General features: G+C 44.6%; 1 protein-coding gene across 2 annotated transcripts; it reads right to left on the bottom strand.

Annotated features, from left to right (window-relative positions):
* Window positions 1-449: 449 nt before the first annotated feature.
* Window positions 450-25436, bottom strand: Rest (RE1 silencing transcription factor). 2 transcript variants are annotated; one of them, XM_021656162.2, is made up of 4 exons: window positions 25101-25436; window positions 22077-22980; window positions 12323-12406; window positions 450-6137 (listed from the first exon to the last, which is right to left on the bottom strand). In XM_021656162.2, exons 2-4 carry the CDS (start codon window positions 22969-22971, stop codon window positions 3997-3999), a joined length of 3120 nt encoding a protein of 1039 aa, XP_021511837.1. In that variant the 5' UTR covers window positions 22972-22980; window positions 25101-25436; the 3' UTR covers window positions 450-3996. The 2 variants fall into 2 exon arrangements, with proteins under 2 accessions (XP_021511837.1, XP_021511838.1); XM_021656163.2 differs by lacking the exon at window positions 25101-25436 and adding an exon at window positions 24409-24581.
* Window positions 25437-26024: the final 588 nt, after the last annotated feature.

Raw genomic sequence — 26024 nt, 5'->3', positions numbered from 1 at the left:
GAAACACATGTATAACAGCAGTACTTTAGCTCAGCCTTATAAACTATAATCTCTGTTCAGGGTCAGTTCTTACTGTCAATAGCCAGAACCAGTCTGCACCATCATTAAAGAACTCTTCCTTTATTAATCGCTACATGCTTTGGAGCGATTTCTCACTGTGAAGTATAATGATACCATAATGCTAACACTTCAGTGACACTCCTAACTCTAGAAGCGCCAGGACCCTAGTATCCATGTTCTCCACTGTCCACTAACATCTCAACCGCTACCTTAAGACATTTTCAAACACACTATTGGAAACGTGACTCAGTGAGGGAGTCTGTGACTACAATGCACAGAATCTGGGTTTGATCTCAGCACTGAAACACAAAGAAAATGAAGATTCAATATACTTACAGAAAATAATGTGATCTTGACTTCTTTGATACACCGACAATAAAGAGGTCTAATAAGTTTTAGAACTTTATTTTAATGTAACTATATGCATAAGAAATACACTCATATTGGTTAATAGAATGCAATTATGTTTAACTTATCCTACACAATCTTGTCCAGAAATGTGGTACATGGTATACAATTTAAAAAACAAAACAAAACAAAAAAAACAAATAAAACCAAAAACTGCAATCTGGTTTATTTCTACCTATTACAAATGTATAAAAGATCTTCCATCAAATGCTGCTGAAGGCAGCAGAACCTTGAGAAATATACCTTTGGTTTGCCTCAGAAAAGTAACACATATTGCACTGTAAAGGTTTATAAAATTGGCGCAAAACATTGTTGTAATGTTACAATACCAGTTTTAAGAATTCAGTAACTAATGGGAGCCTATGGACTACAGGTAGAACTGTAGAAGCCATCTCACCAGCTGTACAAGTAGAATGTAAGTACACTTAAGATCATTCTAAGACTATCAGCTCACTTCATCTGCTGAGGTCAACCAGGAAACCCTAAGAATATACCTTGATTTTTGTAAAGAAAATGGAGTTTCGTCAGTGTTTTAGTTTACAAGTAACAGTACACTAACAGACAAGCTGTTCCTTCTGCTGTCAACATTCATAGAGTGAACTGCATGAGGACAGCTTGGATTTTACTTTGCATTAGCATTTTCATGCAAAGTAGCCCAAGGTGATGACCTCATGACTATAAAAGTAAATCTAAAAAAAGCAAAATGGCCCTTCTTGGAAGACGAGAGAAAGACATCCAGCCACAGTTGTAAAAAAGTCTTATCAAAACAATGTAGCCTTTTATGAATTACGCCTCAATTACAATTAAAAAAAAAAAAGTAGCCCCAAAATAAGCAGCTCTGAAAAAGAAAATATAACTTAAGGTATTCTGAAAAGACAAAGTGAATACAGGTTCAAAAATAATTAAGATACATTTTCCTAAGTCTACCTAGGACCAGGCTATAAAGAATTCTACCATTTCAAGTTTACCACTAGTTACTAGCTACCAATTTACAAGTAAGATGTTCATATTTTTGTTCCTTTATCAAGAGAAAAACCTACCTTCAGACCAGACTATGAGGGTGGTGATTGGGAGGGGGGATTAGAAAACAAGATCCAAACAATCCCATGCAAATATCACATTTTTCAAATGGAAGAACCCCCAATTGTACTAGAAGTTTCAATCATTAAAGACTCTTTCCATTGAAACAATTCTAAGTACAAATACATGGCACCAAGGGCCAAGCCTAATATAGGCGTGACAACCAAGTCCTTGTTTTCTGGAAGAACAATCTCAAAAAAGTCTCACTCAATTAACAATGTACTCAGGTAACAATGTTTTTAAAGATCAATTTAATGAGGTCTTAATTTCCTTTATATTTTTGTTTTTTAAATTTCTAATCTTAAAGAACAGATTAAAACAGTTCAATTCCCAAGAGGAATTGTTTTCCTTTGCTGTATCAAAGAATCCACAAAGACCTCTTTCTCAGAACCAACTAGCTCCCAGCCTCACTTGGGATGCATCTTTTTCAACATCTTGAAAAGACAATGTAGGTAAAATGTGCTCATGAACATTAAAACTAGTCATTAGAAAGACGTAACTAGCTTTATAATTTAAGTTTTAAAACATAAATACTTGCAGCTTGATCTGCACTGACAATGATTGTCGGAGCCTAGAATTCAACATTTACAAATTCGCATGCACACACAACACACACACTATAATCACACAACTTATGTCTTGAGAGAATCTGCTTTTTAAATCTTTGGCCTCCCAGTCAATTCCAAGTTCAACCAACTTTAAGTAAAACTTCACTCAGAATTTCACCAAGCTTTTTTCATCCATACATTAATGCTTGTCGTATCTTTCATGAACTGTCAAAATCTGAAGCCTGCTCAGAGATCGCCAGGTTAAAGAAAATAAATGAAATACTCAGGTTATTTCGAAACAGAACATGAGCATCAAAATGTCACAATTCCCAACTGGGATCATACTTAATTCACTACTACCAGTAAGAAAAACCCCATGTTGGGCTCTTTCATAACTCTGGCAACAGCCAAAGAGCACAGGGAACCGGATCTGGGGCACATGCAGTTTCTCTACAGCATCCCCAGAGGAACACCGGGGTAGCTACAATTCACTAGAGGCCTCTCCTGTACAGAGGCGGTCTCACAGGGACAGTGAGGACACCCACTTGTTTGTGGTGATCCCTGAGAAAGTATGATTCTTAAAAATCTGAACTGTACTTAATTAACATCAGCCTTTTTCAGGCACTCTCTGGAAGGAAGATGCGGCTGGTTGCTTCCATTCTAGATTAGCCAAGTGACCACAATGGCTTCTTCTCACAAGTGATACTCTAGATTTGAAGGATGGCTGTGTCTGGATCCAGGTTTGCGGCTTCCAAATATCACTTGGAGTTCTCTACTCGGTTGAGTAGCCATCCCAACATCAACCATCTACTGAAAATAAACTATGGTTCAAATAAACTATGGTTCAAAGGACAATTTATCACTCTGAAAGAAATAAGCTTTTTAACAACAGCAAAGTAACTCTGTGGCTGATATTTGAGATTAAATTTTGTTCAATAGCAATCTAGTGGCTTACTGCAAAAATCAGACTGAAGAGCTGTGGAATTACACATATGCTCACCATTCAAAATAACTTATATGAAACGAATTCCGACATAGATAAGAGGTGAAAATTAAACTTAAAAAACAAAAAAGAAAAAAAACAAAAAACAATGGATTGAACCTGCATGTTCCATTGTTCATAAACTTACACACACTATTGTTCCACAAAATAATTGCAGCAAAAAGGGAAAACAACCCTTCTGCAAACAGGCCTAAAAGCATCCCTCCAAAAAAAGAAAAAAGCAAAAACAAAAACCATGCATATATATGTATAAAGTGTTACTATTTAACACAATACGCTGGGGAGGGATTAACTGCATAGGTTAAAAAAAAGAAAAAACATGTGCAACATCTTCCGCCAGCAAAGCACCGAAACAACAAACACCAAAACAGCACTTTGTACGATTAACACAGAAACACAGAATATCGAGTAAGTCAGGAAGCAATTACCTGGAGAGATACAATGTCCACTGTTGAGGATTTTTCTTCAATTTAAATGTCTTTTCTCATCTCTAAAGAAACTGTAAAGTGCTAACTTTATTTATATAAAGCAGGCAAATTCTTCAAGTAATTTGCTAAGCCAATTTTTATCCATCTAAACAAGCAAGTAAAAATAGGAAATAAAGTGAAAAAGACAGGAAAAAACTGATAGGTGGACAACCCACGAAAGCATGTTCTACCATCTTGCCCTTCTCTTTCACCTGACTGCCCAAGCTAACAGATTTAGGTATGTTTTCTTACACTGACTCCTAGGATTTGCTAAAATGTATGCAACAATCACCATAGACATAGAGAAAAAGAACATCACTTAAAAATCAGCACTCCACACTAATTAAAGCAAGTTAAGTTTGTCTACTGTCACAAACAAAAAGTTGATGCACGCTCATTAACTGTGAACTGCACTTCTTCCACCGCTGAACTACTCCTGCCCCTCAGCTGCTTTTTCCAGGAAGTACACATTAACCAAATGGCGATTGAGGTGTTTGCTATAATCTTTTTCCTTTCTGAAAGAACGGTCACAGAAAATACAGACTTTAACTGGCAACCCTTCCTTTCCGGCTTTTGAACTAGCTTCTTGTGGCACTGGCCGGGCCCCATGTAACCCAGAATCATCACTGCCCTCCGACATGTTGTCACTCAGGTCACTTCCATCGTGGCTATGGATGCCTTCATCTTCATCAATTTCCTGAGACTCGTTTTCGGCCAAAGTGATCAGTGGTGAGGCCACTGCAGCTGGTGATGCTGTTTCACGGTCTGCTGGTGGGGTAAGAGCTGAAACTGGCTCAACTGCGTCTTTCACAGGGACACTGTCTGCTGTGTTCTGCTCAGTGGCCACTTCCATTTCACAGACTCCAGTGGAGTCAGCCTGACCCTTGGCCTGCAGTGCTTCACCACCTGGTGCGTTCGAGTGTTCAGAGGATGAAACACTGGTAGACTCGTTGGTAGCAGCAAGTTCAGCTAGACCCTCAGCGGCTTCCTCTGTTCCTACTTTCTTGAGAGGAGCTATTTTATTTCCTTCTCCATCAGAGACTGGCTTTCGGTTGTCAGGTGTCTCTTCTTGTGAGTTTCCCTTTGGCGGTGGCGATGGTGGGGCTGGAAGATCCTGTGCGCTCTTGCTTTCCTTCAGAAGCTGGCTGTCTCTAACAGGCACTAAGCCAACCTCAATAAGGACCTGCTCCTGCCGCACCACCTCACTCTGCACATCCGACTTCTCCTCTGCGTACTCTTTTCGGGGAGATGACCTTTTGGTAATTGGCTTGACTTGAAGAGATGGCTCCATGACAGGAGGAGGCTCCTTCTGAACAGGCACATGAGTAGAAACCGTCTGGGTAAACTCAGTCTGAGCATGCTCCATAGGAGAAGGCAGCTCTTTCTGACAATGCTCCATGGAAGGTGGTGGCTCTACCTGAGGCAGCTCCATGGGAGAAGGTAGCTCCACTTCAGGAGGTCCCATGACAGGGAGCTCCACCTGGTGCAGCTCCAAGGGAGGAGCTGGTTCCCTCTGGGGAGGCTCCACGTGCTGTGGAGGCTCCACGGGAGATGGCAGCTCCATCTCAGCAGGCTCAGCGGGGGGAGGAGGGTCCACCTGCGGAGGCCCCGTTTGGGAATCCTCCACGTGAGCAGGTCCTGTCTGAGCAATATCCATGGGAGAAGGAAGCTCCGTCTGAGTAGATCCTGTCAGAGTGAGCTCAGACACCTGATCCAGCTCGCTGGCAGGGGGCTCTGACTGCGCAGGTTTGCTGCCTTTCTTACTTGATTTACTTTTTAGAGTTTTCTTCTTTGCACCTTTCTTAGTGGAGGCATTTTGCTTTTTATTGTCCCCCTTACTCTCCTCCATTCTGCTGTCACCCTTTGGCACTTCAGTACTATTTTTGGATTTGCTTTCTATCTTTTTTTTCTTTTTTGTCACTGGTTCCTCATTCACGGGACTGTCTGAAGACTGGGCTTCAGCATCCACCTTTCTTTTGTTTTTCTTGCCTTTACAAGACTTTTCTGAATTATTTCCTGCATGCACATCTACATGTTTCGTCTCTGCTGCTTTAGTCTCCGTCGCTGATTTCCGAGTTCTGGTGGTCACCTGGACCACTGGGACACTGCTACAAGCCTTCTTCTCTTTTGAAACATCTTTTCTCTCTACTTTTACAGGTTTCTCATTCTTCTTTCCAGACACGTCCCCCTTTGTTTTTGTCTGCTCTGCTTCTGTCTTTTCATTGGTGATGGTATTACTATGCAAGTCAGCCTCCCTCTTTTTGGTTTTCTTTAGTTTCACTTTGGAGACATCCATTGTTTTGCTGGGACAGGTAGGATGCTTAGATTTGAAATGATATTGTAGATTACACTTCTTGGAAGCTGCGTAGTCACACACGGGGCAGTTGAACTGCCTTGGGTTAACATGCAGCTCTACGTGCTTTTTGAAGTTGCTTCTATCTGCTGTTTTGTAGTCACAGTGAGGACAATTAAGAGGTTTAGGCCCATTGTGAACCTGTCTTGCATGCCGGGTCACTTCATGCTGATTAGAGGCCACATAACTGCACTGATCACATTTAAATGGCTTCTCACCTAAAGGTAAAGACGAGATGTTACCATAGATAATATACACAAACCCAACATTAAAACACCCTTAGGAGCTATAAATAAAATATAAACACAAAGACCACTAAGTGGAAAGACTTATCATGCACCTGGACTTTCCATATTTATTTGTATAGCTAATCTGGGCTGGAGGCTTTATTCTCAAAATAAATTGGAGGAATAATCAACTCAGTCAGCCATTATCTTCAAAACATTTATTAAGTCAGCTCCCTGGCACTTGTGAAGACCAGGCTCAAGCGGGACGGAAAGTGCTAGCACAGTCCTCTGGAGGCTAACTCTGGGACAAAGCCACTCCAGGAGAAAAGAATGTTTTTAAGTTTTTGCTCCTCATCCTCTAGAATCTTTACACAGAGTAAGATGTAACACACTCTAAAGCACACACGTTTGCTAAGGGAAACCTGGGAGGGGAATCTGTAGCTTTGAGCTCCAGTCACAGGCTGTCGGTCTGTCTTACGGCTCCGCTTTAGCCTGAGGAAGTAAATCTAACCTTTACCCGTCACAGCAAGGCTAGGAAAGCTGCAGTCAGCAACTTTTTCTAATAGCAGAGTGTTTTAAAGCAAAAATGTGGCTGAAGTCAACTAGACAACTTACAGTGACTTCTTTTTAATATCTCAACTTCTCCATAAAAAAAAAAAAAAAAAAGGACAAAGAAACTAAACGAACACTGGCACACAAACACAAAGATATGGTATGTAACACAAGCAGACAGTCAGAATCAGACACACAGAAAGCCAGAGCCCACCCACCCCAAAATCACAAGCATTAAGAAAAAAATCTACCTGAATACATACCCAACTAGATCACACTCTAGTAAATATTACCAATTGGTATCCATACCCCACCGGTCCAATGGAATGCGTAACAGAGAAATGGAAATTGACATTCATGAAAATTAATCTTTCAAACATCCTCATTTATTAGTATCCCAAGTTTTCCTTAAGAACAATTAGACAGTAAACTTAACTATGACAATATAGATTACAGCACTAGAAATGTCTGTTGAAAGAATTCTAAATTATCCAAAACAGTACCCAGGTATATCAAATTAAGTAGGTAGGTAAGTGGAACAAATTCTTTCCATGTTAAAATTCAAGAGTTTCAGCCACGCATGGTAGCACATACCTGTAATCCCTGCCACTCAAGAGGCTAAGACAAGAGGCCCACTCTATTTGGGGCCACGATAGGTAATTGCAAGAGCCTATCTTTAAAATGTTTTAAAAAATGAAAGAATAAAGCCTATGAATGTAAGTCAGGGGAAAGGCCTGGCAAATGCAGGCCCCGGGCTTGACCAAACTCTGCAGCACGGTTGTGGGAGGTTTCTACAGCGCGCACCTCCTTCCTGTACACTTGGCCCTACGGGGTCCTCGCCAGTAATGAAGGCTCTTACTTAACTTAACATACGGACCGCATGGATGCAGACAGGTGGCCTAGTGGTAAAAATCCTTTCTACAAGGCGCACAGGAGAAGAGAGGGAGGATGGAACTGGGAGGGGATGGGAAGGGGGCTACAGCTGGGATACAAAGTGAATAAACTGTAATAAAATAAATTTTTTAAATTCTATTAAAAAAACAATATCTAATAAACAAAAAAAAATCCTTTCTACAGTTAGACTGTCAGGAAAAGCAAATGAGCTCTACACTGCTTGCTCTGAGACCTTGAAGACTATTTTTAGTTTTATTTATTTTTTTTACATGCTCTCTGCATGTTCACCTGCATGCCAGAAGAAGGCATCAGATCACATTATAGATGGTTGTGAGCCACCATGTGGTTGCTGGGAACTGAACTCAGGTTCTCTGGTGCTCCCAATCACTAATCCATCACTCCAGCCTTAACAAAACACTGTCTTGGGAGCAATAATCTCATCAGTAAGAAACGGTTAACAAAGAAAGCGAACAAACATACAATATGCATGGCCCTGGAATTGTTCACTTAAACGAACTGGTAGCTTTCAGTATGCACAAAACAGCAGAAAGGCCAGGCCTGGTGTTACCTGCCTAAAAATTTCAAGATCACTTCCAAGCTACCTTAAAGAGGCCAGCCTGAGACCCTGTCTTCAAAACAAAATACCTAGATTCACTCCTCTGTCCCAAGATGAAACCAGGCATGGTGGAATCACACACCTGTAATCCCAACTTTTTTTTTTCCCCTTTGCCTTTTTTGACAGACAGGGTTTCTCTGTGTACCCTTGGCTGTCCTGGACTCTTGTTTTATAGACCAGGCTGGCCTCAAACTCACAGAGATACACCTGCCTCTCTCTGCCTCCTAAAGTGCTGGGATTATAGGTATGTGCCACCTCGCCCAGCTATGTAATCCCAACACCCTTAAACAACATTTTTAGTAAAGTACTTCTTGCCAAGCCTTAAGTAGCTTGGTGAAAAAGCCCACGTGGGTGAGAGCAGAGACACAACTCTCACAAGCTGTTCTTGTGAGGTTTCCACGTGAAAGCCCTGAATGCATATCCACACATACTCAATAAATTAACGAGGAGTTTAAAAATTGGTACTGCTACACTGAGAAACCCTATCTCAAAAACAAAAACAAACAAAAAAGACACTGTAGAACTGGCCCAGTGGCACACATCTGTACTCCCAGCACTCCGGGAGGCAGAGGCAAGTGGATCTGTCGGTTTCCAGCACTGGTAAACATGTATTGCTAAGGGTGTTTTTTGTCATTTTTTGGTTTTTTATTGCTGTTTTTTAAGACAGGGTTTCTCTGTGTACCACTGTTGATTCTGGAACTCACTCTGCAGACCAGGCTGGCCTTGAACGTAGAGATCTGCCTGCACCTGCCTCCAGAGCACCAAGCAAAAGGCCCATGTGCACACCACCACCACCACTCAGCTGTTTTATAAAGAAATAAAGATCAAAGAATAGACACAAACATCTGCGCACTCTACAACTGATCGATATAGTAGATAGATATCCTTCTCCCCATGAACTATAATTTTGTTTAGATACGGTTAATAAAGTAAAAGTTTGGGAACTACAAAAAAAAAAAAAAAATGGGAGGAGGAGGGTGGTGAGTCAGGGCTTCTCTGTGTAGCCTTGGCTGTCCTGGAACTCACAGAGATCCACATGCCTCTAACTCCCAAGTGCTGAGATTAAAGGTGTGCTCCACCAAAGCCCAGCTTGGGAATAAAAATTCTAACTTCTCATTTTGAGAGACTCATCCTTATGTATCCTCCCTAAGCATGTGTCTCTAAGACTGGCATCTTTCCATTAACAAGTTTATAATTCTCAGTATCCTACATGTATACAATAGCCAGTATGTATTAAAAATACTCACCATAGTATAATAATTGATAACTATGTTTTAAAACACTGCAAGCAAAACTCCAGACATTTAGCAAATCCAAATAAAAGGCAAAGATTACTAACTAGGGTAAAATAACACAGATAAACATTTGAACACTGCTCTGTCAATGCAAGAATAAATCTAAGGAGTCATTCTAAACCAGTGATGATCCATCATCATAAATAATGTGTCAGCTACATGTGACTTCAAATAAGCTACATCATGGGGTAAATATCATCAAGCACTTAGATTTAATTAACTTCCAGGAATAAAAAAATTCAAATGTTGCAACATGAAAGCAGACAGCCAGAAGGGAGACATACTACAGAGAAAAAGAGCTGTATGTTTTCAATATCTAAAATCTACACATTATAATTAAAAGCCAAAAAAAAAAAAAGTTACCTCAGAGTGCTCTTGTTTCCCTTGTCCGAGGACAGGGATTGATCCCAGGTCTTGGACTTGCTGCAAAGCCACACCACACTGAGCTACATCCTCCCCTCCCCAACACACCCTTGTATCTGTTATTATTTTTTATTTCTATGTAGACCAGGCTTGCCTAAAGAGTTTCATCAGTCTGCCTCCCAAGTGCTGGGATTACAGGCTCCCTTCAATGTTTATTAAAGAACATTGAACTACAGAACATCAATCCCTCCTGAAGCTGCATTAACTGACCTTAAATAATAAATTAGGAAGCACCTAAGAAGTAGGAACATTTAGGATCAAAAGAAAACCTGGCAAGGCTGGGCATGGTGCAGCAGCAGGCCTTTAGTCCTAGCTGTTGGGAGGCAGAACAGGAGAAATTGTGAGTTTGAGGCAAGCCCGATGGACATGAGCATAGTGCGTGAGCTCCAGATCAGCCAAAGAAAGAACACTAAGAGTCTGGAAGTGAAGCTCACTGATGAGGCCAATGCTTAGCAGAGTCAGCACTTTACAATAGTTGCTGAGCCAAAGCAACAATATACAAGAAAACTGTAACTTGGTAATGTAACTTTAAACTTTCTATGTCATATTACCAGCTCCATGGGATCCAGCACCCACTTCCACCCTCTGTGTGAGGAAATACGGCAGAGAGGGTGGGACTGGAGAAAAAAAGGGATGGGCCTATGATGTAAATTGAATTAATTAATTTTAAAAAGGTTAAAAAAACCAAATAGAGTCTAATAAAAGTAAAAAGTAAACATGGGTAAGTCAGAAAGAGAAAGAAAGAACATAAAGATGTGTGGACAGGGGTGTGGGAATGGTTTGGAAAGAGTTATGGGAAGGAAAAAACATTAATATATTATTTAAAAAATTATCTGGTCTGGAGAGATGGCTCAGTGGTTAAGAACACTGACTGTTCTTCCAAAGATCCTGAGTTCAATTCCCAACAACCACATGGTAGCTCACAACCATGAAATCTAATGCCCTCTTCTATCATGCATAGGTAGAGGAAGACAGACCCCTCATATTCATGAAAAAAAAATCTTTTTTGTAAGTAAAACGTGATTAACTATGGGTTTTGGTTTATTTGAGAAAGGATCTTGCTATGGAGGGAGCCCTGTCTGGTCTGGAACTTGCTGTGTATACTAAATCAGCTTCAAACTTCATTTCCACGTATTGAGATTACAGGTATACAAAAAGATTGTACACTTCTCTCTTCCTACTACTTAATAGCCAGTATGCATGTATGTATTTGGTTTCTTCAAGGTCCTGCTATGTAGCCCAGACTGGCATCAGACTCACAGTAATCCCCCTGCACTGGTCTCTCAAGATGCTGACATTACAAGACATCATACCTAGCTAATGTTTTTGTTGCTTTTTTTAACTACGACAAGTTTTGTTTTGTGACAGTGGTACTATAAACAGAGGCCAGGCAGGGCCTCACCATGCTTGGCAGGAAACATCCCCTGCCCTGTAGGAGATAAACCCATGCAGTTTATCTCGATTCAAACAAGCAATGTTTCCATAAACTCTAACTACTGTGCTGCACAGATCTAAGGTAATCATGTTCTTCAGGGACGGGTCTACTGATTTTCTCAAACAAGAACTTAGCATACGTGCCCTATACGGTATGCGTTCTGAATCTGGACAGAGAATACTCTGTCTAAAAGTGTTCACTAACACTCAGTCATAGCCAAAAAACGGCACTATCTGTTCCAGGCTAACTTCATTTATTTTGGTCTTTTGGATTTTGAGGCTAACCCCACTATGTTGCCTAGGTTCGTTCAGTAGTATGGCTTAGGTTGGCTTGAGTTTCAACCTTCCTCCTGCCACAACCTCACAAGAGGCTGGATCACAACATGTACCAGAACACCAGTAACATTCACCTTTTTCTTTTATGTATGTTTGTGTTAAGACATCAGGGTAAATGAGATGTGAAGATGTCAGAGACCACCTGAATGGAGCTGGTTCTCTCCGTCCACCGCATGGAATCTGACCTATGACAACCCTCCCCATTCCCATTTTAGTTTTGCTTTTTTGGGGGGGAATGGGGGGATGACACAGGGTTTCTCTGTGTAGCCTTGGCTGTCCTGGACTGGCCTCAAAATCAGAAATCAGCCTGCCCCTGCCTCCCGATTGCTGGGATTAAAGACGTGCACCTCCATGCCTGGCTTGGTTTTGATTTTTTAAGGCAGGGACCTGCCTGAGGTCATGGTGGCACACAATTTTCATCCTAGCATTTCTGAGGCAGAGGCAGGCAGACCTCTGTGAATTCCAGGACAGCAGTAGTTATATAATAATAAGATCACATCTAAGAAAACACAAAAACCAAACCCTCCAAAAACAGATATAAAGAACTCAGTTTCAGTACTAAAGCAAATCCATTAGAGGTAGTTTACAGTTTCCTGCAGTGGTGGAGGTCACCATTTCTTACCAACCTGAGTGAGTGCGCATGTGCCGGGTCAGATGAGTCTTCTGAGAACTTGAGTAAGGACAAAGTTCACATTTATAAGGGCGCTCTCCTGCAAAATTATAATGATAGTGTTTAAGATGTAACAATAAACCAGAAACAATTCTAAGCAGAGTAACTATTCCCTCCCACACATTCTTGGATATTCAAGTTTTGGGGGTTGGTCTGGCTAGGCTTTGTTTATTTTGGCTTTTGAAACAAGTCCTCCTTGGTAGGCCAGGCAAGCCAAAACTCAGTCCTGTCTCTGCCTGAATACAGGTTTACACAACCATGCCAGGAAAGAATATATCTCCAGCTGTTTTCCATTTTTTTGAGACAGCATCAAAAGTGTGTAAACTGTCAATGAACTTGTTTGTGACTTACTCCTCAGCCTCTGGGCCACCTCAACAATCTTCTGTCTGGATACCTTTATTGTATTTTAATGTTTTGTCTTCTCTGGGGAACCAGATTACTTTAGGGGCAGCATCATGCCCAGCCCAGACCAACATGGATGACTCTGAACTGACTTATCCTCTTCCCTCACTCAGCCTCCTAAAGTTAGGATTACAGCTGAGACACCACAGCCACAGTTTGGTAATTCTCAACATAATTCTTCTCCCAATCAGTCAATCTCAGTTTCTGAATGTAAATTAGATATGAGTGGAAGTAGGCAGCACCTGTAATCTGAGGGGGAGGGGCACTAAGGTGAGCTGGGGATAGGATGAGCTGAGTTGTGGTACACATCCACGCTTACAGGGCAGCCCATACGCTCATACACAGAAAAACATTTTGTTTTTCGAGACAAGGTTTTTCTGTGTAGCCCTGGCTGTACTGGAATTCTTTAGACCAGGCTGGCTTCCAACTCAAGAGATCCACCTGCTTCTGCCTTTCAAGTGCTGGGATTAAAGGCATGCACCACCACGCCTGGCTAAAACATTTCTCTTTTCTAAAACACATTTTTTTAAGGATAAAAATAAGAACAAAAAATTTACAATGTATTTTTTTAAAAAGCCAGGCATGCCCAGCTTCCATGTCTGACCACAGTACTCCAAAGGCTTGGGCAGAGGGTCTGAGTTTTTAGCCACTTTGATTTAGAGTTCCAGAGTAGCTCATCTCAATGTGGGGGGGAGGGTGCCTTAAAATGTTGTTTTCAAGCAGTATCCAAAACCTATTCTTTTTCTTGAGCCAGGGCCTCACCCTCAGGTACTTCTACTTTGACCTCTGTAATGTCAAGGATGATGGCGTGTGTGTGTGTATATACATACATATATATGTGTGTATGTATATACACACACACAGCACCGAAGTTCAAGGAGTTATCTTTAATTAAGGTTTCTTTTCCCTGGCTGGGCAGAGGTGGTGCACACCTTTAGAAGTTCAAGGAGTTATCTTTAATTAAGGTTTCTTTTCCCTGGCTGGGCAGAGGTGGTGCACACCTTTAGTCAATCCCAGCACTTGGGGGAGGCAGAGGCAGGTGGATCTCTGTATTCTAGGCCAGGGCTACGGAGAAACCCTGTGTCAAAAAAACAAAACAAAAATCATCTCCAAATCACAAATCTTGGCTGAGGATGTATGTAGTTCAAAGCGAAACTTGTACTAGGTGCTTTTGAAGCTCTGAGCTCTGATCCAGTAACATAGTTTCCTGATGGGACTGCTTCGTAGTTAAGTTTAATATACTTAAACTTATATATATTTAAACATGCGTGTCCATGCATGCCTAGTGCACATGTTACCATTGGTTCGTACAGATGGCATGAATTTGACCTATAAGTTAAATACCTCAGTGGTACAACCTGCCTAGCATACATTAAGCACTAAGTTCAAGCCCTAACAAGAGAGAATCAGTCCACTAATGAAGGCGCAACCTTTTAAGTAGATGCAGCAACTCTAGCCACGGGTGGCAGTACACACTTACAATCCCAGTGCCTGGGCAGAAGCAGGGGGATCAAGAGTTGGAGGCTAGCTTAGACAGACAGACACAAACAGAGACACACACACACACACAGCAAAGAAAAACACACTTCATTGAACATGCTCTTTTAGGCTAAAAATTCACCTGGTGGCAGGGCTGTGGTCATGCATACCTTTGCTCCTAGCACTCATGAGGTGGAGGTAGATGGATTCCTGAGTTCAGGCCAACTTAGTCTACAGAGCTAGTTCCAAGACAGCCAGGGCCACAGAGAAACCCTTTATCTTGAAACACCAAAAAATAAAAATAAAAATAAATAAATAAATAACAAAAACAAAAAAATCACGGTGGCTGGGATGGGTCAATCCCAAACTCCATGGCAAAGACACGTGCCTCTATGAGTTCCAAGCTGGCAAGGGAGACACGGTGACACCTTGTCCTAAAATACCTATACATACATAATAAAATCCACAGTGACTTAACATAAAACAGTGTTGAATTAGAAGGCAGTACAGAGAATAACTAAAGCTACTTAGTTGCCAGTGACTGAGCACTAACATGAATGGAGGGTCTCAGGAAGTTCCCCACATGGCCTTTACTTTTTCTGCAGCCAAGACAGGCCTTGAACTTGTGATCTGCCTGCTTCCCAAAAGCCACAATTACAGGCCTGCACCAGCAGCCCAGATATGTTAAGAACACTCAAAGCACTTAACTTGCCTGCCACCAAGCATATCAACCTGAGTTCCATACCTGAGACTAAAGGAAGGAAAGAAGGAGCGAAGGGAGGGAGGGAGGGAGGGAGGGAAGGAAGGAGGGACGGAAGGACGAAGGAAGAAAGGAAGGAAGGGAGGTATTGACAGATATTAATGCCCAAAGTGCAAAAAAAAACAACCTGAACATTCAAACAAATAGACAAAATGATACAATTCCTACATTCAGAAATCAAGAAAACAGTCTGAAGACTGTCGAATTAAGATACTAGTTGGAGCCCTTTTTAATACTTGCCCTATTTCCCAAACAACTGACACACAGGGTTGTTTAATTTATCAAAAAGCTTTAAGCACTATAACTGGGTAGATATTCAACTATTCTAACCCAATTATGCTAGTCCAGCTACCTCCCAGCATGTTCCCCTTACTTGCTACCTCAATCTCACCTTGGTCTTCTGTTGTCCTCAAATGGCAAGTGCCTTCTCTCTCGCCTTCTTTCTTCCTTCCTTCCTCTCCTCCCATCACTGAGATGTAAGCCCCTTTCTACCTCCTCTGCCCAGTTACTGGCTGTTCAGCTCTTTATTAACCAATCAGAGATAATTGGGGAGCATTCTTTACTCAACAAAGATACAGGAAATTCTTCAATAATCATGACAATGCCCATGTCTAGACTGCAAATGGTTCTGAGGACACAGAAATCAGCATCTGAATACACAATACACAAGACCAACCCCTACCATCTTCCTCTTTTAGTCCTCTTCCCTAAAAAGCTCATGTTATATAACGAATAATACAGTGCCCCATGTAAATTATTCACACACTCGTTAAAATGGTGCAACCACATGTGCTTATTATGCTCTCATTATCCAGGAGAAAACAGGAACGCAAGTTCAGCCTGAGGTATATAGCAATATCCTACTGAAAAAGAAAAAATGATAGAAAAAGAGAAGGAAGAAGGATGGAAGGAAGAAAAGAAGGCAGGCACAGCCAGGTAGCCTTTAATAACAGTAGGCAGAGGCAGGGGAATCTCTGAGTTAGAGGCCAGCCTGGTGAATTCCAGGACATCCGAGGAGTTATACAGAGAAACCCTGTCTTTGGAAAAACAAAACAAAACAAAAAAAAACCTGAAGGCTAGAGAGATGACTCAGCAGTTAAAAAGTTCTTCCAAAGGACCTGAATTTATTGGGTTCTCAGTACCCAGGTCACTACCACCTGTAACTTCAGCTGTTCTTATAGCCTCCAAAGGCATCCACACACACCTAACACATACTCACAAAGAACGAACATAAAAATTAATCTTCTCAAAGGAAGTGGGCACGCTGCTTCCAAGATCACACTCAGTTTCCAAAACCCACAACAGGTGGCTCACAACTGCTTGGAACTAGAGGGGGGCAGGGTCAGTGGCTCTGGCCTCAGGGCACCTGCACTTATACGCAAATGCACAAAAGTTGAAAAATAAATAAATTTTAAAGTGCTAGGCATGATAGCTAGCACTGAGGAGGCAGAGCAGGCAGTTTCTGCAGTTCAAGGGAAGGCAACCTGTTTACACAGCAAGGTCCAGAACAGCCAGGGCTGTTCCCCGAAGAGAAGATTGAATAATAATGACTCGGTGGAGAATTCAATACTTCCATGGAAACATAAACTACAGTCTCCACCCCCCACACACATAATTAAAATTAAAATCTCTGCTGTAGTTTGGCTGTTTCTCAAAACTGGGCCTCACCATGTAGCTCTGGCTGTCCTGGAACTCGTAAACCAAGCCTGCCGCTTCCGCCCAATACTGGGATTAAAGGCATAGACCCTATGTCCACCAAAAAAGACAGACAGACAGGAAGGAAGGAAGTTAGAAAGACAGACAGGAAGGAAGGAAGTGAGAAAGAAAGAAAGAAAGAAAGAAAGAAAGAAAGAAAGGAAGGAAGGAAGGAAGGAAGGAAGGAAGGAAGGAAGGAAGGAAGGAAGGACAGAAAGAAAAAAGACAGAAAGAAAGAAGTCTAATTTTCCTTGCTCTTTTTGTTCCCTATTAGAACTGTTCTTCAATCAACAAAATGAAATTTAATGTTAAAAATACTTCAGCTCTTTAGCAATTTTCCCCTTCTTGGTTCTGAGACAGGGCTTCATTTGCAGCCAACAATGACCTTGAACTACAGATTCCCCTGGCCTCAGAGCTTCTGGAGTGTTGGGATTATAGGAAAAAAAAAAAAAAAAGACCATATGTAAAGCTCTGCAAACCTGCTGAAATCTACAGCAACCACAGCTCTCCAAATACATATTTAGCTAATTTTAGTACTGTAGAGCTCACAGCATTCTATATCAGGGTATATGTGTATAAACCAAGATTTCGTCCCAATGAACCGTGGCTATTTCAGTGAACCACTTGTTACCTGACTGTTTATCCTGTACCATTTTTGTTTGTGGCCAGGTGTCACTGTGTAGGCCTGGCTACCTTGGAATCTGATAGACAGATATAGAAGACATAGATACAGATGGCCTCACACTTGTAGCTCTCTACCTGCCTATGCCTCCACACCAAAGATTTTAAAGATTTTAGTTCAAATTTTTTGAGGAGGTCTTACTATGAAGGCCTAAATGGCCTAAAAGGGAACTGTTAAGAAAAGCCTGCTACTGCTGGGTGTGGTAGATCCTGAGCTCCAGGTCAGCAAGGGCTACACACACAGAAACCCAGTATTTAAAAAAAAAAAAAAAAAAAAAAAAGGCCATGCTGACTACAAACCCAGACATCTGCCTGCTTCTGCTGAGATTAAAGCCGTGCTATTTCACCATGCCTGGCCTATTTCTTGTTGTTGTTTCCCCAGAGACCAGGTTCTCTGTTGCCTGTGTGTGGGCATGTAGACCAGGCTGCAGGACTGCCCTGGAGCTAGAGCTGCAGGTAGCTGGAAGCCTTGAGTACTGACTGGGAACTGAACTCAGGTCCTCTCACAAGCAGTACACATCCAGCACCAGACTTGGCTATTTCAAATTAGACTCTAAAGTTTAGAAAAGTTGTTCAGCAAAACTTTTGATATCTGATACATATGGTATCTGGATAAGATAGCAAAGAAGTTTAGTTTAGCAACTGGCTGATACACACGGCTCATCACGGGGAAAGATCCAAGCAGCAGTCCATTCATAAACTGCGGGCTCCAAAACAACTAGTAACAACAAAATGTTTCTGAAGAACTAAAATGAATTCAAAATCTAAACCATGTGTTGGAGCACAAGCCTCTGATCCCAGCACGGGGAGGTGGAGGCAGGTAATTTCTGTGAATTCCAAGCCAGCCTGATTTGCACAGCTCCAGGAGAGGCAGGCCTACCTAGTAATAAAATACAACCTGAGAGGTTTCCGGAAGTACTCCTATAGCCCTGACTCTCCATGAACAAAGCACAGCTCTTACATCCGCAGCAGTCAGTAACCCTGCCTCAACACCCTAGCTCACACTGCAGACCCATTAGGAACTGCAGTCTTTCTACTGTTCACAAAGTTTCTAGTCTTATGGAGGTCCCATTACAGAATCCAAAGCTTTTTAGTACTTTTCTACTGTGTGTGAGTTTTTCTTGTTTCGCTTTGTCCCCTGTCACCCTCAACTCCATCCCCAGGCCACCCCATCTCAGAGAGGGTTTCTCTGGTGTCCTGAGATTTTCAACAGCCAAATTGGGGTTTAGGAAACAAAACAAAAATCATTAAACAAATTTTCAGCTTCAGACCAGAGCAGAATTTCCAACAATTTGTCAAATAGCCCTAAGCACACCTACAATTTTGCACTATGTATATACGTGCAAAGGAGCATTCTCTACATTGGCAAAAAAAAAAAAAAAAAAATTGATAAATGCTGAAGATACTCTATGTCCTACAGAGTCAAATATTCAGCCAAGATATAATTCTTCAAGTAAAATTAAGTCCATCCGTCTCCTCAGTATGTACTTTGCTTGTCTTAGTCATAAGGAGGCTGAAACAGGAGAGTGAGTTCAAGGCTGGCCAGGGTCTGGTGGCTCACATCTATCATCCTAGGCTTGTTAACCTGAATTCGAATCAGGCCCAGCTACCACTGAACAAACAAGTATGGCACAGGCCTATAATCTATGCACTCAGGATCCAAAGACAAAAAGGACAGTTTGGAGTTTAAGGACGGAACAATACCCTTGGAATATCAGGCCAGCAAAGGTTATACATACAATTGCCTAATAACAACAACAACAAAAAAGTATCTCCACAATTAGCATGTCCTAGTTGGTCCAGAATGGGTCCCAATCACCACAAATGATGCAGATAACTATGGGACTGAGGAGAATCAGGAGGAAACTAAGCTTCTAAGTGGTTTTGGAATGAGGTGTATGAAGCCAAATGCTTGCCTCTACCCTTGAGCTCCTGATCTCCACTTCGCAAGTGCTGTCATTACAGTATAACCTAGGCATTTCTTTTTCTGGTTGTCTGTCTAGGTTTGGGTTGTTTTTACTTACTGAGGGGAGCAGTGCTAGTGTCCAGCCCTGGGCCTTGTGCATGCTTTCTAAACACTGTACCTGAGCTGTGTCACAAACCCAGAGAGAATTTCAAAATCCACAGAACTCACTATACAGACAAACCAGGCTGGCCTTGAACTCAGAGATCCTCCTGCCCCCGTCTCCCAAGTGTTGGCATTTAAAGAGCAGGCCACCACACCTGGCTATAACTTTGTCTCTGGAATGGTGAGACTGTCTTACAAAAGCATCGAGGTAATGGCACTATAAACAGACTAAACACTGTTGTACACTTAGAATAAATGGTATAATGGATTCCATAACCAAAAAGGTTATTTTCGGGAAAAAAAAAATTGACACCACTTTGTACCTCACTCCTGTAATCAGCAGTCTGGAGGCTAATGAAGGACAGCCAGAAATCCAGAGCTAGCTTGGGCTTCAAAGAGCTGCCTCAACTGTTAAAATAACACCACTGATAACTTCTCATTTACTCATACTCACTGAAGAATCAATCCATCTAGAATTAGATCTCTAAGCACACACACACCCTGCGTAATCCAGTGCCCCCTCACAATCTTCACTCTATACGTGGAGCCAACAAACAGAAACAACTCTCTATCCTCGAAAAGTCTGAAAGCAGATTATTTCCCCTAACAGTGATGCGCTTCAAGTTAAAACTCCACTAAATTAGCCAGATACTTGGCTGGACAACCTGACAGGTCTCCTCTGAAATGGGGCTGATACCCAACAAAATGGCTCTGTAATGTCTGAACACATTTAGAGCAAGTAACCAACCCTGGGACTGAACCATTTGATCATTTTCTAAGACCTGGATTCCTAGTTTGAGCCCCTTTAATCCCCCCCCCCATTTCTGACTGGTATTAGATCGTTTTTGTTCTTGACCAGAACAAAATTTTCATAAAGACTGATGTTATTTTTACTTTCATGTGCATATGCCATGAGTACAGGTACACGCCAGAGGAGGGTGTGGAATTCCCTGGAGCTAGGTTCTGGAGCCATCCAACATGGATGCTGGAAATAAAATTCAGAGCCTCTGGATGAGCAGCAAGTACTCTTAAACCATGAAGCCATCTTCCAGTAATGTTTAACACTGCCAGAACTCTGACCAAGAGTTCACAACCACAACGGGGCTACAGAACAAGACCTAGTCTCAAACAAGCTTGTTTTCACACTTCTCTATTTTATGTGCCTTGATGTTTTGAGTACATGTGTGTCTGTGTTAAGAGTGCTGGGTCCCCTGGAACCAGAACTGGAGGTACAGACTGTAAGCTGCCACGTGGGCGCTGGGAACTGAACTCGGGCCTCTGGAAGAGGAGCCAGTGCTCTTAGCCATCTCTCCAGCCCCCTGAAAACTTTTCTTTTTGGTGCTGGAGATGGAACATTAAGCCTCCTCATACGCATGCTTTACAGCTGAGCTATACTCCTAACCTATCCTTCTAAGCTCCTGACTTAAGACTTCTAGGCCATTCCTCATAATCTCTATGCATTGGGATATGCTGAACAAATGTTTCTCTGAAAAGTAGTTCTCACAGTTATGCTTGCTTGCTCTCAGGAAAATGGCTTCAATTGGCAGTGTTTCTACTCTGGGCTGGTGGTGGCTCACAGTAAAGTGCACAGGCTGCTCTTCCAGAAGAGGTTCCAGGTTCAGTTTTCTGCACCCACATGGCATTCACAACCTTCCTAAATATGCCAGTTCCAGGATATCCAATGCCCTCTTCTAGCCTCTTAGAGGCACTGCACACATATGGTGCAGTTACATACAGGCAAAGGACTCATATACATAACATAAAGTGAGAAAAGCGGAAAGGGATGCATGCCTCAGTTAAAGAATGCTTGTCTAGCATGCATGCATGACGGAGGCCCTGTGTTCTATCCCCCACTCATAAACCAACCACAGTCTATAATCCTACCGCTTACCAGGCAGAAGCAAGAAGATCAAAATTTAGACATCCTGGCTGGTCGCTGGTGGCACACACCTTTAATCCCAGCATTTCAGAGGCAGAGGCAGTTGGTCTCTGAGTTTGAGGGCAGCCTGGCCTACAGACTGATTCCAAGAAACCCAGGGCTACACAGAGAGAAACCCTGTCTCAAAATAAACATCCTCAGCAACACATTAGTGGGTTCAAGGCCAGTCTGGACTACTACAAATCCTGTTTCAAAGAGAAGAGGTGGAGCTGGGTATAGTGGGTGATTCAAGCCTTTGATCCTGTGTGGAGAGAGGTAGAGGCAAGTGTATCTGAATTTCAAGACAGATAGTGCTATAGTCTGTTTTAAAAAGATAAAAGAAAAAAGAAAAAAAAAGAATGGGAGTATAAAGTCAGAATGCTCTGTTCAGTAGAGTATACAAGGTTAATCAGTTGTCTTCCTTTTTTCTTTCTTTTTTTTTTTTTTTTTTTGACAGGGCTTCTCAGTGCAGCCTTGGCTATTCTAGATCAATCTGGCCTTGAACTCAGAGATCCACCCATCTGCCTCTGGAGTGATGGGATTAAAGGCATGGTCCACCAGGTAGGTGTGGCTAATAGGCTTTCTTTCTATCTAAACCCTCAAAACCCCTTAGGAAACTGTAGACTATCTTTAGATGTGTTCAGTTTACATAATCTGTAAGTTTAAAAGAAGTCACATTTTAGAAAACACAATTTAGGCTCTCTTACCTGTATGAGTCCGAACATGTTGAACATAATTATTTTTCCTGTCTGAAAAATAGTTGCATTTGCTACAGGTGTAGACTTTCCTCGGGAAATGGTTTCTCAAGTGTTTCCTCCAGTGATACTCGCTCACTGTCGTGTATGTGCAAATGATACACTTGTAGACGCGCTCATTATCCCCAGCTCTGGTATGGTGCTTTAGGTGAGCAGTGTAGTGATCATACCGGTTGGTATTGTAGCCACAGCGATCACAGCGGATGGGGCCTTTGGAGAAGTCACCCTCTTCGGCAGCAGAAGAGCCGGATTCCCTGGCTTTGGCCTGTTTCTCTGCACTTTCTTCCACAAAAAACTTTTTAGCACTGTGAACCCTGATGTGATGCACGAACTGCTCTTCGGACTCTGCTTCATACTGGCATGGCTTACAGCGAAATGGCTTGGCCTTCGAATTCTTGCATTTGTCCTCTGTCCCAGGGGTCTCGGGAGGGAGGTCTTTATTGGAAATGTACATTTCCGGGGCAGCTGATGCTTCAAACACAGGCTGTGGTTCCACGGCACTGAGCTCCAGACCTCTCAGCTCCATGTTTTCCAGCCCACTGGGGTGGCCTTTTAATTCAGGAGACTCCTCAAGTCCTTCCCCTTCACTATCGGAAAAGTTGTTGTCCCCAACAGGCATCAATTCTGCCATCTGTCTTTCTTCACCAACCAGGTAATCACAGCAGCTGCCATTTACTTCCCCTGTCAAGGCCACATTTGCTAACATGATGAGCTGGGGTGCAGCCAGTTCAGCTTTGGAGAGGTCGTGGAGGTCGTACATGTCGTTGGGTAAGGCCATACCCATGTTGCCACTGTTGCTGAACAGACTTCCTCCTCCAGAAGACTGCCCCATCACCTGGGTGGCCATAACTGTATACTGAATAAAGCACAACAAACAAACAAAACACCGTTTTAAAACATGCATTTTTTAAAGCAAACATTTTCCCAACATAACCTTTAAAACTCAATGAACTTCATTAACTTCTTCTAACAACGACAACAACTTTAAAACACACTTTTGCTGGGTATGGTGGGGCCTGTCTGTAATCCTACCACTGGGAGGCTTGGGCAAGGCTGCCGTTCATTTTCAATTCTCTTTATTGCAATCACAAAAGCATACAAATGAATAACTATTTCCCCTGCAACCAGGAAAAAAAAAATGCAACTCTCACATCCATTAGGTCTACCACTGGCATGCAAGTCTGTCAACCTTTTTCTGGTGGTTAGCGTTTTTTAATGTTAACTTAAATCACTTTTAATAACCCAATAACTGAATAGTTAACTATTGTTCCCACTTCTCCCTTTCGGCAGTTCAGTGATCTGAATGAGAACCCTAAAACTCCACAGGCGACACTGTGCATATAATGAGCACAGAAAGAAATCTGGAAGACTGTTTAATTTCTTCGTTGAGAATTCAACTAACTCTAAAAGAATAAACAGTGAAAAAGTAACAGACTTCATTTTTGATGACTCTTACAAGGGCGGTTGTGGATCCCTCTGCTCACAAAAGGGGAAGTTTTAAAGTGTTTTTTTTTTCTTTGCTTGAAAACTCCCTAACAGCCGTGCAACTCAACACGTCAACCAGCAACTTTTGCGCATTGTGCTTGACTTGGCCTACTTGCCTAGAGGAAGCCATTACAGATCACCTTCTTGAAAACAAGTTGAGTTTTTAAATGGTCTCAACCTCCAGCCTCCAAGGTACTCAGCGTACCTCTTGCAGTCTAGCAGAAGCAAACGAAGACTACAAGACAAACTCAAACCGAAAACACAAAAAAGCAGACCCGTTTCGCCAAGCGTCTAAAGGCAAGCTCGCTCAGCTTCATGCCCCAACAAAAAGTTGGGACTCGAATGCCATCACAGGAAACAGCGGGCCACAGCTCTTCTCCCTCGGTTTAACAGCCGCACCGGTTTCCACAACGGGCCCCAACATCCACCTTAAGGCTCCCCACGCCCCTCAGCGGCCCCATTCCGGGGAACCTCCACGTTTCCTCGGGAAGACCCTGCAAAGCTCGGCCCCGGGAGCAACGTGTTGCACGGAATTCCTCCGGCCTCGGCGGCGGAATTCCTAACTGAAATAGGCATTCGGCCATTTTCTCAAAATACCAAGCACAAAGCAGCCTCTTTGCAAACTTGGGCCCTCCTGGCTTCCTCCCCGCCGCCGACCCGCGGGCGGTGCCCCGGCTCTCGGCCTCGCGCGCTGCCCACCACCCCCGGAGGCGCCTCTCCGCCGGCCGCGGCCCCGGGCCCCGCAGCCCCCTCCCCCGCCGCCCGGGCTGGCCAGCCCCGGGACCGGGCGGAAAGTTACCTCGCCGCCTGCGTCCGGGCCGGGCCTGTAACCGGGGCTCCGCGGCGCCCTCCCGAGGCTGCGGGGCGGAGGGGGGACGCCCGATCGCTCCGAGGGGCCCCACGCGGGCCCCGCCGCCGCCGCCGCCGCCGCCGCCCCCGCGCCCGGAAGTTTGCGAACTTCGCTCCCCCGCCGCGCAGAGGCAGCGCGGGCCGCAGAAATCGCTGTCCAGCCCGCCGGCGGCGCCGCCCGTGCCCCGGGCTGAGTGGAGCGGGGCGGCCGCCTTCCGGCTCGGCTCAGCTCGGGCTGGGGGGAGGGGGCGGCGAGCCCAGCCGGGACAGCGGCGGGGCCGGGGGCGGTGGGCCCCGGGGGCGGAGGGGAGGGCGGGGAGGGGGGAAGTTTCAGGACCGCGGCCACCAGCAGCGGCCGCTCCGACCTCCGCGGCCCCGAACCGCGGAGCAAGGCGGAAGGGCCGCCCCGGGAGGCTCTCCTATGGGGCGCCGGCGGCCCCCCGCCGCTCCGCACCGGCCCCCGGCCCAGCCCGGGGCTCGCTCGGTAACCCGATCCCGCCCCCGCCCTCCCGCCGAGCCGAGCCGAGCCGCCCGAGCCACAGTATCTGCAGATCAGCCCTGGACAGCGCCTCGCGCCGCTCCGCGCCCGCCCGCCCGCAGCCCTCCCCCGCCGCCCTCCCGCAGGGGTCCGCGTCGTCCTACCTCTCGCCTGCGCGCCCCCACGGACCGCCGCCCCCGCGTCGCCGCCGCCGCCGCCGCCGCAACTCCTTCTCTTTGTTCCCGGACTTTCAGGGGAGGGGAGGGGAGGGAGAGCGGGGGGGAAAAAAGTTGGGCGCCGAGGCCCGCGAGACCCGGCGTGCGATCGCGGAGCGGGATCAGGCCGCCCGCCCTCGCCCTGCCGTCGCAGCGGTGCCGGCCGCCCAGGTCTCGGGCCCGCGGCCTCGGCGGCGCTCGGTCTGCTGCTGCGCCGCGAGCTCGCGGGAGCCGCACATTCCAGCACAGGACGCTGCGCCGCGCACACCCCGGCCCGCGCCGCCGCCGCCGCCGCCGCCCGCCCGCCGGACACGCCCCCTCGCCGTCCGCGCGCGCCCGCGGGCACGCCCCCTCCCCGCCCGCGCGCGTGGCCGCCGGGCGCGCCCCGCCCTTCGGCCCCGGGGCTGGCGGAGGACTCCCGGCCTGGCTCGGGGCGCGCCTCGCGGGGGAACCTCACCTAATCCGTCGGCCCCCCACCACCGCCACTCCCCGCCCCTGGCTCATTAAAGGGGCGGGACCTACCCCCTTAGCTTCTTTCTCTTATAAACAAGCAGCCAAAGTTACCCCCAGCCTTGGCCCGGCGTGCACGGAGACTAGGGGTTGTCCATGAAAAATGTGTGGGCGTTGACCACCCTCTTGAGAAGTATTGCTGCTGGCCTCTCGGGTCTAAAGCCCTGGGAACTGCCTAGTTCAGGCCCGACGTGTGGACTCTCGCCGGTAATCCCAGCACTCTGGATGCTGTTGACACGGGAGGATCGAGAGTTCAAGGCCTGAGTTCAAGATCAACCTGGGCTATTTAGTCCAAAAAAATTAAAAAAAAAAAAATCAGAAGATGCAGCCTGGCTGCACATTCCTGTAGTCCTGCTTGAAAGG

The sequence above is a fragment of the Meriones unguiculatus genome, chromosome 3 (assembly GCF_030254825.1).
Source record: "Meriones unguiculatus strain TT.TT164.6M chromosome 3, Bangor_MerUng_6.1, whole genome shotgun sequence".
NCBI lineage: Eukaryota > Metazoa > Chordata > Mammalia > Rodentia > Muridae > Meriones > Meriones unguiculatus.
Note: the sequence above shows the minus strand (reverse complement) of the source record. Positions and strands in the feature narration are given on the sequence as shown.